The 13647-nt window shown below is 44.0% G+C and overlaps 1 protein-coding gene across 4 annotated transcripts in view; it reads right to left on the reverse strand.

Moving 5' to 3' along the window:
• Window positions 1–1707: 1707 nt before the first annotated feature.
• Window positions 1708–13647, reverse strand: part of AFAP1L1 (actin filament associated protein 1 like 1) — a 60044-nt gene continuing 48104 nt past the window's right edge. For all 4 annotated transcript variants that reach the window (XM_049109260.1, XM_049109259.1, XM_025435198.3 and 1 more), the window contains 5 exons: window positions 13224–13335; window positions 9289–9453; window positions 7085–7263; window positions 4796–4924; window positions 1708–2669 (listed from right to left, as the gene is read on the reverse strand). In XM_049109260.1, coding sequence (XP_048965217.1) covers window positions 2646–2669; window positions 4796–4924; window positions 7085–7263; window positions 9289–9453; window positions 13224–13335 — 609 coding nt within the window. In that variant the 3' untranslated portion in view covers window positions 1708–2645. The remainder of the gene's footprint in view (window positions 2670–4795; window positions 4925–7084; window positions 7264–9288; window positions 9454–13223; window positions 13336–13647) is intronic.

Below are 13647 nucleotides of genomic sequence, written 5' to 3' on the forward strand. Positions count from 1 at the left end.
TGTTTTCCTTTTGGCCTCAGGAGCAGGGCAACATGGGTTAAGGAAGGATTATGATCTCCCTTTTACATTTGAGAAAAGTGAGGCTCAGAGAGGTTGGTAAGCCTGCTCAGGGTCCCCCACTGAGGATTCAGGGACACTAGAAATCTGATAGCCCCAACACTTGGCGGTGTCGGGAAGGATGGAGCTTCAAATCCACCCTACAGCCATGAGCCTATACCTTGGAGAAAAAAAAAAAGGCTTTTTAACAATGAGGAATGGCATCTATGCTTTAGCCATTTTGTTACACATCTCTTAGCTGACTTACACCAAATGTGCTACATGCGAGCATCCATTCATTCATCTATTAAGTGCTAGTGTGCTTCTGAATGCTGCAGTGCAGGGGGAGTAGGGTAAGACATGGATGAAATGGAATTTGGAACTAAGAGGAAGGGCTGCTGGCTCTACCCCTTCCTAACTCTGGGCTCCAGTTTCCCAAACTGAAAACTGAGATAACGTAACCTATCTCACGGAGTTTTAGTGAAAATGAAAGGGTTAATGCTTGGAAAAGTCATTAGTTAGTACCAGGACTGGCTATGTAATTTAAAGGGTAAAAGGAAAATGTGACACCCCTTGTTCAAAAATTATTAAGAGGGCAACAGCAGAACATTAAACCAAGGCCAGGGCTCTACTAATATTTGTGACCGCACAGGTTGTATACCTGTACTTTGGCTAACACAGTACCTGATGCATGGAGTGCTCAAATGTTTATTACTAATTCTCTAGTGTTCCTCCTCTCAAGGACCCCCGAGATCTATCGGTGGGGAAAGATGTTCAATCCCATAATAACTGCCTGAGAAAGAAAACACTGAGGACATAATTGGAGTGTTGGGTATCATTCCAGGATCCACATTCTAAAAAAGAATACTAACAATCCAGATTTTGTGAGTTCCTTTTTCACCAAAGATGTTTTAAGTGGAATCTGGATGAAAACTGTCAGTTATGGATTAGTTGCCGTTTAGCTTTATGATGGCTCTGATTACCATATAAACATCATTTCTTCAGTGGAAAGAACACAGGATTTTTAGTCAGACATTTCTTATCTAGCTAATAATAAGAGCCACTATTGACTGAGCTTTTCTTTCTCAGACAGTGTGCAAGATGTTTCCCATGTACCTAATAGTCTTGGGAGGAAAATAGAACTGTTAACCTAGGTTTCACAGATAAAGAAAACGAAAATCAGAGAGGTCAAGTGACTTTCCCAGACTCACCAGCTGGTCAGTGGCAGAGGCAGGGCTCAAACCCAACCCTGTCTGGATATAGGCTCATAGGCCCTAAGCCTTACGCTCTGCCACTGACCAGCTAGGTGACTTTGATCAGGTTATTTTCCCTGCTCTGGTCTCCAGCTACCTCAAAGTGGGGTAAAGTTCGGATAAGGCCAAAGTATGTAAAGCCCTAGGTAGGGTAAAGTATATGAAGCCTCCAGCAAAGTGTCCAAAGGTTATTCTGGGATTTTCTTTCTCTCTTGGACCTAACCTTTGAGCTCTTAACGGTTAACTGGTTTTATCTTTTTTTTGGAAGGAAATGTAAAGACCTAAAAAGTGCCTACACTGTTTAGAAAGTAGTTAGTTGAACAGTAAGGAAACTGCCCAAGACTTGAAGTCCTTGCTTCCCTATAAAAGTATCGGGTGTTAGTCAAAGGCACTCACAGCAGAAAAGAGTCACTGTTACTTGAGTGTCCCTGATATTTTTACTTGACAGCAGATACGGAAGGGCAGACTGGAGAGCCTTCAAGTACAAAAATCAGGATAAAGATTTAAAGAATGTCACTTGGATTTCTAGCCCTAGCTCCTAGAGCCTGAGTGTCATAGGAAATGGGTAAAGGACTGACTGACCACAAATGACCCCACCCTACGGTACCTGCAACATTCTGTGGACATTAGAAATCCATGTTCCTATCACTGTCACTTAAAGTGAGCTGAAAGTAAGTCTGCTGCTGAACTTCCCCTTGCTTACTGTGTATCAGCTCTCTAATTTGAAAACAATTCAACTGCAGGATTCTAGTAGCCAAATTGGCCCAGTTCTGGAGCACATAAGGAATGATAGCAGAATTTGGGTGTTGTCTATAGCTTTTGTCCACCTTTATGCAGGCAGGGAGATTCTATTGATTTTTCGGTCTGTTTATGTCATACCGGGGTTGTCAGTAATGCCCAATACGAATCCAATAGGCACAAGTGTGATCAGATGATTGAGTCTTATCTTTTTGTCCTGTACTACCTACCAATGCTTCAGTACAGTCGTCTTTGCCCCAAAGTCTGGGAGTAGGATGCTAGAATGGTTTGGATTGGCTCATTCATGTGTGCTTTCATTTCTTCTTCACAAGTGAAGGTAAAGACGTTTAACAAAACCTTTACAACCGCACAGATTTCTGTCTCCCTCCACCCCCGTTTCCCACCCTCTGTGAAGTTATGAGGACACCCTCTACTTCCCCCTTCCCTTCCACTTCTTCCCTCCCCATATCCCCTATAATCATGCAGACAGTAAAGGCTGGTCTTTTGGTTGCTCTGGAGAGTGGGGGCTACTTCCAGTCTTCTGGCATCTCCTTGTGAAAAAAAAGTGTTTTCAATACAATCTTGTGTTTCCTTCAGAATGAAATCTTCATCCTTTTTCTAGGTCTTCTTCATTTCCCATTCCTGAAGTCCAGAAAGATAAGACAAATCAGGTTGCTGAATATTCTAGTGTGATTTGCAGGATAAAAAACATTCTACTGGACCTAATTACATAAAGATCTCCACTGGCCAGATTAGAAGAGCCATGGGTCCTAATCTCATTCTTCTTTGGTAGCCATGGGCAAGTCATTTTTCCACTCTGGGCCTCATTTTTATGGGGGCTCAAATATCTTTCTCAGAGAAGGAAGCTGAGGCCAGTCTATGCTTGGCTCTAATGCTGGGATGGGGTCAGGTAGGAGGCTCACAGAAGTCAAAGCAGTTTTGTAAGGAAGGGTGAAGGTAGGCAGCCCACCCTTGGAGCCATGTAGGACTTCATCTGGGAGGGACACTGAAGTCCTGGCCAGTAGTGAATGGCATTTTGCCCACAAATGATGCCTAGGGTTTTCAGCCAGCTGCGGAGGTGATAGTGTGAACGAGAGTAAAATGGGATGGTTCAAACATTCTTGCTGGGAGGGTTCTCCACTCCCAACCTGCTCTTCTAGTCTTTGCCACCTAAACTGCAGCTGCTCAGGGCAATAACATAGGAGTCATCTTTGATTCCTTTCTTTTCCTCATCCTCCACATCCCCATCAGCCAATCCTTTGCCTCTACCTCCAAAGCCAGCCACGTCAAATCACCTCCACCACACCTTTCTCATGTCTCATCTAGGTGACTCCAAACTGGTCTCCCTTGTCCCCTTATCAGTTCTCAACATTGTTCCAGATTGGGCAAGGGGAAGGGTGAAGGAAGAGGGAGGGAAAGAATCTTGAATAGGCTCCTTGCTCAGTGTGGAACCCAGTGCAGGGCTCAATATCATGACCCTGAGATTGTGACCCTGAGGTCACAACCTGAGCCAAAATTAAGAGTCGGATGCTTAACCAACTGGGCCACCCAGGCACCCCCGGAATGGTCTTAAAAATGTAATTCATATCCACAGATTTTTTGCTCAAAATATGCCAATGACTTTCCATTATGTTAGAACAAAATTCACGGTTCTTCCTATGGCCTACAAGGATTAAAGAGAAGCACACTGGCCTATAGGCCATATCTGGCCCACTGCATATTTTTGTAACATCCATCAACTGAGAATGGTTTTCACATTTCTAAATGTTTGAAAACAAATGAATAGTTTTTCTTGATATATAAAAATTTTATGAAATTCACATCTTGGCATCCATAAATAAAGTTTTATTGGAACACAGTCATGTTCATCATTTGTAAGTTGTCTATGGCTACTTTCCTACTACATTGGCAGAGCTGAGTCATTTTGAAAGAAACTGTGGTGCACAAATTCTATATATACCTTTACAGACCAAGTCTGCTGATTTCTAGTCTAGATGATCTAGCCTCTGGCTGGTTATTTCTCTAATCTCATGTCCTAATGCTCAGGTGTTTGTTTTTCAAGTCAACAATTTCTTATCCCCAATTCTGAAATCCAGAAAGCCCTGAAACCAAAATATTTCTCAAGTGTTTTGGCACAAACTCCATTGGTGGCAAAACTTGACCTGAACTGATTGATGTGAGGCTGTTTATGATCTATATATTCCACATGGTGTGAATATTCATGTGCCTTGTTGTAGAATTCTTAACATGGTTGGTTTCAGGGTACTTCTGAGAACTCGTTGGGGTTTTTCATCATATACAGTATATGTACCATATTACCTTTCTAAAATCCCAAAAGTTCTGGAAGACAGCTGGCCCCAGGATTAGACTGTGGGCCAGGATCATGGAGTGAGCCCAGGACTTAGAATTGGAAGAGGCGCCTTTGCATCCCAGTGCTTGACACCCTGCATAATCTTGGGCAGGTCCCATCATTCTCTGATCTTCAGTTTCCTCATCTATGAAACAGGGCCTTTCCTGTACCAAATCCACCGTAGGCTCAGGATCCAGAAAACTGAGTTTGTTAGAACTGTATGTTAAGAATGAGTAAATATGTTCTGAATGAGATTGAGGACCTTTTCTGACCAAACTTCGTGAGTTTTACTGTGTGGATGTGTTGGCAATTCAATTCTCTGCCTTTCTCACCAGCTGGTTTTTGGGTTCTTGTTGAGGTTCCACAGAAAGGAGGCTGCCAGGTCTCTGAATTTTAATTCACTGAGCTATTGCTGTACCTTGGCTTTCTGTAGCACCCTTCCTTGGTTGGAGGTTACGATGGATGGGCTTCTCTTCCTCAGCTCAGAAATACAGTTGACAGGGAGAGGCTGCTCTGCGGCATTGTTCTGGGGCTTATTTGCAGTTTCCTGTTGATGAGAAATAGTTACAAAGGTGAGGTCTAATGCTGGCTTGCCCTCCAAAAAAATGCAAATTAGAAGGCATTGTGCATATATGCCAGCACCAAATGGCAAGGGGAGGAAGACCCTTGAGGGTCTTGGAATAAAGGTAATGACGTCTAAAATTACCAAACCCTCTCTATGCACCAGGCTTTTGGTGGATTAGCTCATTTAGCTTTTCCAACCCTATAAAGTAGGTACTATTATTAGTCATCCTATTTTACAGATGAGGAAAATGGGAAGATCAAGCCACTGCTCAGGGTCACACATCTGGTGAGTGGGAGAGCTGGAATTCAAACCCCACAGCACATTCTTAACCTCTCCCCTATATTCCTTCTCCTCTACAACGCCCTCACCCCTTAACTTTTCCAGATAGCTGCTTAGTACATTACTGGATGTCGTTCCTTTTGTGTGGCATATTAACAGCTAAGCCTGCAGGGAATTTAGAGAAGACTTCTCTTTATTTCCATCAGAAAGGATCACAAAGTGGGAAAAGCTCTCTGGAATGTGAATTTCAGGGCATACTGGTGGGAGGAAGCAGCTGGGATGAGTGAACCACTTCTAGCTCCTCCTCCAGCCCTCTGTGAGTTTGTCCTTTAAGCTCTTCATCTGTAAATGAGATTGGAAAGCCCCTTGGAGAGGATGCCCTGGGGCAGAAGAAACAGCCTGGCTTCAGAGAAGCAGGGTGTGGTTTGACCAGGCAGCTTGGCTCCCGACTACAACACTAAGAATACAGTTCCCAGTGACAACCCAAACGTATCAGACAAGTTATTTCATCTGAGTGTCCATGTCCTTGTCTGAAGGCAGGCATAACTTTTATTCTTTCAATAAACATTTATTGCACTCCTATTTTTCAGACTCTGTTAAAGGGCTAACTAAGGCTGTAATGATAAAACAAAATCCAATTTTTAATAAAAATACAACCCAGTGGGCGAGACAGACATTAGACAAGTAAGGATACATACACACACACATGTCCATATACACATGTATACACAAATTGTGCCTAAGTGCTATGACAAAGAAGAACACGTGGGACTCTTGGTTGTTTAGACCAGTGGTTCACAAATGGGAGCCCTTCCAGGGGACATTTGGCAATTTCTGGAGACATTTCTAGTTGTCAACTGGGTATGGAGTTATTGGCATCTAGTAGGTAGAGGCTAGGAATGCTGCTAAACCTCCTCCTACAGTACACAAGGTAGTCCCCTATAAAAAGAATTATAGGCCCCAAATGTCAGTAGTGCTGAGGTTGAGACTCTCAGATGGAGACAGAGGTCAGCTAGGTTTTCCTTGAGGAGGTCTCATTCCGGGTAGAGTATCTACCTTACAGGGTTGCTTGGAGCATTGGATGCAAAGGCCTGCGGATAGCCTGATACACCCGGGACTCTAAGACGGGGGACACGTGTACTGTGGCTAATGCTGGGATCTGGAGTCAGACTTCCTGGATTGCAAATCCTGTCTCCCACTTAACTGAGTAAATTTGAGTAAGTCATTTAACATGTCTGACCTCTGTTTCCTTGTTCATCTAGTAGCTTGAATACACCTAGCACTATCTCCCACCATTGCCATGAAGATCATATGAGATAATAGAGGTTAAAATGCTATACGAGGGATCCCTGGGTGGCGCAGCGGTTTCGCACCTGCCCTTGGCCTGGGGTGTGATCCTGGGGACTCAGGATCGAGTCCCACGTTGGGCTCCCTGCATGGAGCCTGCTTCTCCCTCTGCCTGTGTCTCTGCCTCTCTCTCTCTCTATGTCTCTCATAAGTAAATAAATCTTTAAAAAAAAAAAAATGCTATACGGACCTATGGTGGTTGTTCAAACATGTTATTCTTACTCAACATATCGTAGTTAAAATTATCAATAACCTGAAGGCTACTTCGGGTTCAGGATAAAAAGTCAAATGGTAGGGCTGCAGAGGAGACAACATAGGCCAGAGAGTCCCCTTCTTAGTGGTGCCCTGTCCTCTTTGGGAGACTCTCTTTCAGTATGTTCCCTCTCCTCTCTGGGTGTCTGTTTGGCCATCTATAAATGAGCATAACTCCTACCCTCAAAGGATGATCATGAAGCTTGACAGCAAGTGAGGGGATTAAGAAGCAGGTGCCCCTGGCACAGAAGGGCATGGACTCACCCCACTCTTGTTCTTGCTGCTCACGGAGAGCCCCAGGGCCGGGCCCCCAGCCAGGGAATGCTGCAAGCGCTCCTTCACAGCCACCAGCCGCAGCTCCAGGTCAATCCGGCGCTCCTCCTTGGCCCGACACTGAGCTTCCAGGGAGGCCACGGCTTCCTCCAGAACCTTTAACTTGGCTCCTGTATCCAGAGACATCGATGAGAAACAGCCGAGCCTGGCTTGAAGCATCAGGGGGTTTGGCAGGACCTCAGGTTCTAGTCTGTCCTTTCCAGAGGGCTTTTCCAGCCCTTTGTCAGGATTAAGAGATGGATTTTGGATCTAAAGTTCCAGCTTCATGCTGGGTTGTATGGTTTTTACCAGCCCTGGACTCATTTCCCTACCTTCTGGATATAGAATCCTGATTTTCCTCAGGGAAACCACCTTTCTCCTCCCCTTCCCTATAATTTGGATGGAACTGACCTCAATTTTTGTTCAAGGGGTTGGCACATAATTTAAACCTGGCCCATAATCATATCTCCATTTTCACAGTGGTTGGTTTAGAGTTGGTCCAATCAGAGTGAATTCTGAGGCTTTTGTAGAGTCCACTGGGAAGAGAAGTTTTCTCTGCTGGAGCAGCTGAGGACTAGGTGAGGACCAGGGCTGTGCAGCCATTATAACACCATGAAGGGCACAGAATGAAACCAACATAGAGGAAGGCAGTAGCCAGAATTAGAGAAATATACTTTGTGATGACATCATTTAAATCCCTGGACCTTGCTACACTTGATCACTCAGCTTTCCAATTAATTTTTTTTCCTTTTAAGTTAGCTCTAAGCTTAATATGGGGCTTGAACTTATGATCCTGGTCAAGAGTCATATGCTCTACCAATTGAGCAAGCCAGGCACCCCTACATGTTTCTTTACATTTCTTTAAAAATTTTTTTTGGATTTTTTAAAAAAGATGTATTTATTTTAGAGAGAGTGAGCACAAGGGGAGGGGCAAGGGAGAGAAGCAGACTCCCCACTGTGTGTGCAAAGCCCAATGCTGGGCTTAATCTAATGACCCTGAAATCACAAACCAAGGTCAAGGGTCCAACACTGAACCAGCTGAGTCACCCAGACACCCTTCCTTTCATCTCTAAGCCAGCTTGACTTTGGTTTCTCTTACTTGTAACTGAGTTATAGTATATGGCTTTACATTAACCATGGGTTCCTACTGGGATTTTGCTGCTTACTCAGTCAACTAATAAACCTGTATTAGCATCTTTTCTGTGCCAAGAGCTGTGTTGGGTCTTAATCAGTTTTAAAAGTTTCTTTCTTTCTCTTTCTTTCTTTCTTTTTCTTTCTTCTTTCTTTCTTTCTTTCTTTCATTCATTCATTCATTCATTCATTCATTCATTCATTCATCTATTCAGTAAATACTTATTGAGTACTTAGTGCTTACTATGTACCAGGTGCTGGTCTGGGTCCTTGAGATTTATAAGTGAAAAAAAAACAGGCAAAGATCCTTGCCCTTATGGTTCTCATGTTTGTGTGTGTGTGTGTGTGTGTGTGTGTGTGTATGAGAAAGAAATAACAATAAATAAAAATGATAAACATTATAAATAAATGTTACAAAGTGATGTGCTATAGAAAGAAATTGAGCAGGATAAAAGACAAGGCCTCTGTTCCCTCAAGCATGTGTGCACAGCTCAGGCTAAAAATATGCCAAGCCACAGCTGTAGAGAGAGTTCAAAGGAAACAGCAGAAAATGGGGGGCAGAGAGCCCAGAGCAGGCTGGGCCTGCAGGGCTCATGCCTCTGGATTTCTGAAGAGGATCCTGGGACGATCTCCATTATTCCTAGCACCAGGACCAGTGTCTCACACAGTTGGGTACTGAGCACTTCTGCGAATGAGTGACTTAATGTGAGGTTCAAAATGATACCTCTTATTTCCTTGATTCTAAGGCACACTCTGTTTCCCACATTTTAACTTTTCTAAAATCAGCTTGAATTTTACTACATTAAGTGTACACATTTTTGTGATGCTTTTTCATCCCCTTACCTAAAAGCAGTTATTGAATTGATGGCACTTTTATTAGGAAGGATGATGATGATGATGTTAAGGAAAAAGAGGAGGAGAAGCGCACCTGTCCTGGATAACCAGGTGACCTCTGCCATGGGAGGTGTCAAGGCTGGGCCTGCCCCCTGCTGCCCCCCCTCCCCCAGGACACACCCACATAGTACCTGGGTTGTTCCGAATGGCTTCCTTCAGCTCCCTCTTCTCCTGCCTTAGGGCCATCAGCTCCGTCCGGATTGTCTCCTTCTCTTTTTCCAGCCTTTCTTTTTCAACCAGGTACCTTCGGGCATCTTCCTCAGCTCGGTTCTTACCGTACTTGTACTGATTGGCGCCTGCAGAGATATAAGGCAGGCAAAGGTACTTGGGTGGCCTTAGCATCTTTCTCAGCCTCAACTTCTCCATCTATAAAATGGGAATATTTAGATCTATATCTTTAGCGTGTGACTCCCTCAAGAAAACAGGAGCAGAAAGGAGGCAGCAGAGCACAGGGGCTAGGAACAAGGGCTTTGGAATGAGGCAGACCAAGGCTTGTGTTCTCTTTTGCCCTTTACTAGGTGTGTGATATCAGGCAGGAGTGAATAGAGGTGTTTCTGTGCTTCCCTCTAGGGCTTAGTTTCCTCATTTGTAAATATGGACATTGATCAAATTTACCTCTTAGCATTGTGGTAAGTTTTAAATTCATGGAAAATACTCGGTACAGTATCTAGTGGAAGTGCTTAGTAAACGTCAGATAATGATATAAAGTAAATTTTGTGGTGTATAGCACACTTTAAATTTTTTAAAAAGATTTATTTATCTGAGACAGAGCAAGCAAGCAAGCACACAGAGGGAGAGGGAGAAAGAGAAGTAGACGCCCTGTTGGGCAGGGAGCCCTACCTGCGGCTCAATCCCAGGACTCCAAGATCATGACATGAGTCAAAGGCAGATGCTTAACCGACTGAGCCACCCAGGCACCCCCACACTTTAGTTTTAAAAGGGCATTTTGCAGTCAACTCTCAGGTATATATAAGACAAGTAGACAGGGACATCCAACCCAGAGCCACAGAGAATCAAGACCTTGGACTAAAGTCAGGCATTGCCTGTTTTATTCCTGGAAAATGGGTGGGGGGAGAGAGAGGGGCCCAGGAATCTGTTGCAGGCTCTACATTATGGTGGACAATAACAATAATTGGCAAAAATTGATTGAGCATTTACTATACACTAGGCCATTTACATTCATTTCCATTTAATCTTCATAAATACTTACTATTATTAGCTCTGTTTTGTTGTTGGGGGAACAGAGGCACAGGGAGGTTGGTCTCACTGCTAATGAAGGCAGAGCCCAGTTTGAGCTCATATGTGTCTAACTCCAGGCTCTGTGCCATGCATTACTGTTCTCGCTGGGGCAATGCCACAGTCTGATGTCTCAGGGAAATTTTTATTTACTTATTTTAGTTTCAGACATTCACTCAACAGCCCTTTTAAGTTGGTTGGTAGGGTGTGGAGTTTGGGGTGATTCCCTTGGCTTACTGATAATTGGGGGTTTGTCTCTATAGCTCTTGTAGAGATCACAGTGGCTACCCGGTGACACATGAACAACCGGTTCTTGTCACAACAACACTGTAGTTCAAGCCTGATCATAAATAAAGCATGGAGGAAAGAGAAGGGGACTTATACTTCCCCCAATGTCCCAGATACACAATGGTATCCTAGGGGGATTTTTCTCGAAGACTTAGGCAGGCAAACTGAAAATAAAACGGTAGACCAGAAAAGTGTTGTCAGTGTTATATTGTAGCCAATAAGGACCTTAAAAACCCCAAACACCAGGCAGCCTAGGTGGTTTAGTGGTTTAGTGCTGCCTTCAGCCCAGGGCCTGATCCTGGAGATCTGGGATCGAGTCCCACGTCGGGCTCCCTACACGGAGCCTGCTTCTCCCTCTGCCTGTGTCTTTGCCTCTCTCTCTATGTCTCTCATGAATAAATAAATAAAATCTTTGAAAAAAAAAACCCAAACACCATTTGTTATCCTCAATATTTTATAAAATACATAGTACTTCAACACCTCCAGAGTTGGAAAGACACAAATAGAGAATAAAATGAAATAGATTTAGCAACCTTTCAAGAGACCCCAAGCCAGAACTACTAATAATTAATTTGCTCCGGGATTCCTGACCCACAGAAACTGTGACTTAACACATCTTTACTTTTTGAGCTATTACATTTTGAGTAATTCATTACAGTCATCAGCAACTAAAACATGATCTTGGGCAAGACACTTCAATGTTCTTCGGTGCTTTCATCTGAGACACACTGTTGGGCTAGATCTGTGGTTTCCAACTGCCCTGCAAAGAGCCCTGTGATTTCACAGTGACTGCTGACAGGCTAATGCAGGGGACCAGTGGATCTCCTAGCTCCAGCCAGAGCAGCACCGCTTTTATATCTCTTATAAACTATACTTCAATATAACATTTAATTTGAAGAAAGAATCTGTGTTTTGTTATTTTTGTTGTGGTGGTTTTGAATGTTTTCCGATTTCTTTAATCTTACATACTTATTTCAGTTTGTTTTTCCATTTTATTTTTATTTTTTAATTCTTTTTTTAGACAGAGCAGATGAGAGAGTGAGCATGAGCGTAGTTGGGAGGGGCAGAGGGAGAGAGGGAATCCTAAGCAGGCTTCACACTCAGCACAGAGCCCAACGTGGGGGCTTGATCTCATGATCCTGGGATTATGACCTGACCCGAAATCAAGAGTCAGACGCTTAACCGACCGAGCCACCCAGGTGCCCCTACTTTTCCATTTGAAAACGGGCATCCCGTAAAGGCCCGTATTTCCAGTGCTGACAAAAGTAGTGTAAGGAATGTTATACAACAACCCCCTTACTGTTCAGTGGGAAAACTCAGACCCAGGGAGGGGAAGGGCCCTTTTCAAAGTTACTGAGCAATTTAAGGGTCAAGTGGGGGAACGGAATACAGGTCTCCTGACCCTCAGAAGAGATCATCTACATTAATGAAGTAGGGATCTAATAAAGAAAAGTATTTTAAACATAAATCTTCAAAAAGCAAGGAACTGAACTTGACTTTGTTCAGGGGCAGGAGGAAGAACTGTAAAGCAATAACTGGAAGATTCTTGGAATATGCTGTCCTACTGGAAGCTGGCTGGCTCATGAATCACATCAGAGCAGAGATTAGTGTTGGAAATCAAACAGAATTTACCAGAGTCTGGCCTGCTTAGCCTTTATTGTGCAGTGTGGCAATCAGGCAACTCACTGAGCTCCCATGGGGTGCTAGGGGGAGCTCAGGCTGGGACACAGGAGTGAGCGGTGCCTTTCACGGCAGCTGCCTCAAGGGTATTTGGAGGGCTTCATTTCTCCACGTTCTACCGCAGATCAGAAATTATAAATATTTTTTAGCCTTTGGAACAGACACAATGTGAGGATGAATTTTATATGTGAACATATGTGTATACATATATATGCCACACTGCAGCATAAAAACATATTTGGCCTTCTTTAGTGTTAAAATTTTTGAAAATCAGTCACTATTATTAAAAAGTAAGTAGGTTTCATATATAAATCTCATATAAAGATTTCTGGTGTCAAATAACCTGCAAACCTGGGCTGGCCCTGTTGCATGGGAGCCATGGGCTGAAGCTGTGTAGTGGCTGGTCCTATAAGTGGAGCCTGAGCATGCCTGGTTCCTTTTTCTTTTTTTTTTTTAAATTTATTTATGATAGTCACAGAGAGAGAGAGAGAGAGGGGCAGAGACATAGGCAGAGGGAGAAGCAGGCTCCATGCAGGGAGCCCGACGTGGGATTCGATCCTAGGTCTCCAGGATTGCGCCCTGGGCCAAAGGCAGGCGCCAAACCGCTGCGCCACCCAAGGATCCCAGCATGCCTGGTTCTTACAGTCTTCCCCTATAACCCCATTCCCTTTCGTTTTCCCTCTGAGGTCACATGCTAGCTGCCCCTTACCCCTGGCTCGTGCTGTCCTTTTTCTTATGGTAGAGTATTTTCTTACATCTCCCTTTATTCATTAATTTATTTGCCCAATGCCTGAAGGAATCAGATCTGAGATCCCCCCAGTCAGTCGTTTCTTTCCCTCCCTCGCTCCCATCCAGAACTCACTGGAGGCATGGCGCTTGACTTTGACCTGTGGATCCACTCGATGGGACTTCTCACTGCAGGAGGAGGCATGGCGTTTTACCTGGGCCCCAGCAGGTCGCTTGGGCTCCTCGTCCTGCGGAAAATGGAGAAAGAAGGTAAAGCTCAGGTAGGCTCAGAGCCCTCCATGCAGGGGTGTATTTGGTCCAAGCGTGGTTGGTGAGCATTGCAGGACCTCTGGTATCTTGGCCTTACATTTTTAAACTGGGGCCACACTCAACAATTTACAGACTACTTCTACTAGCGTATATCCTTTGATCCTCATACCTTCCTGTCATGGGCTGCAGAAGGAACCCCTAAACTGGAATATCTGTTGAGAGGAGAATTTGGAAGTCTTGAGGGCTGTGGGTGACCATATTTGATATATCATAGATATTTCTGTCTTCAA

Source organism: Canis lupus, chromosome 4 (genome assembly GCF_003254725.2).
Source record: "Canis lupus dingo isolate Sandy chromosome 4, ASM325472v2, whole genome shotgun sequence".
Taxonomy (NCBI): domain Eukaryota; kingdom Metazoa; phylum Chordata; class Mammalia; order Carnivora; family Canidae; genus Canis; species Canis lupus.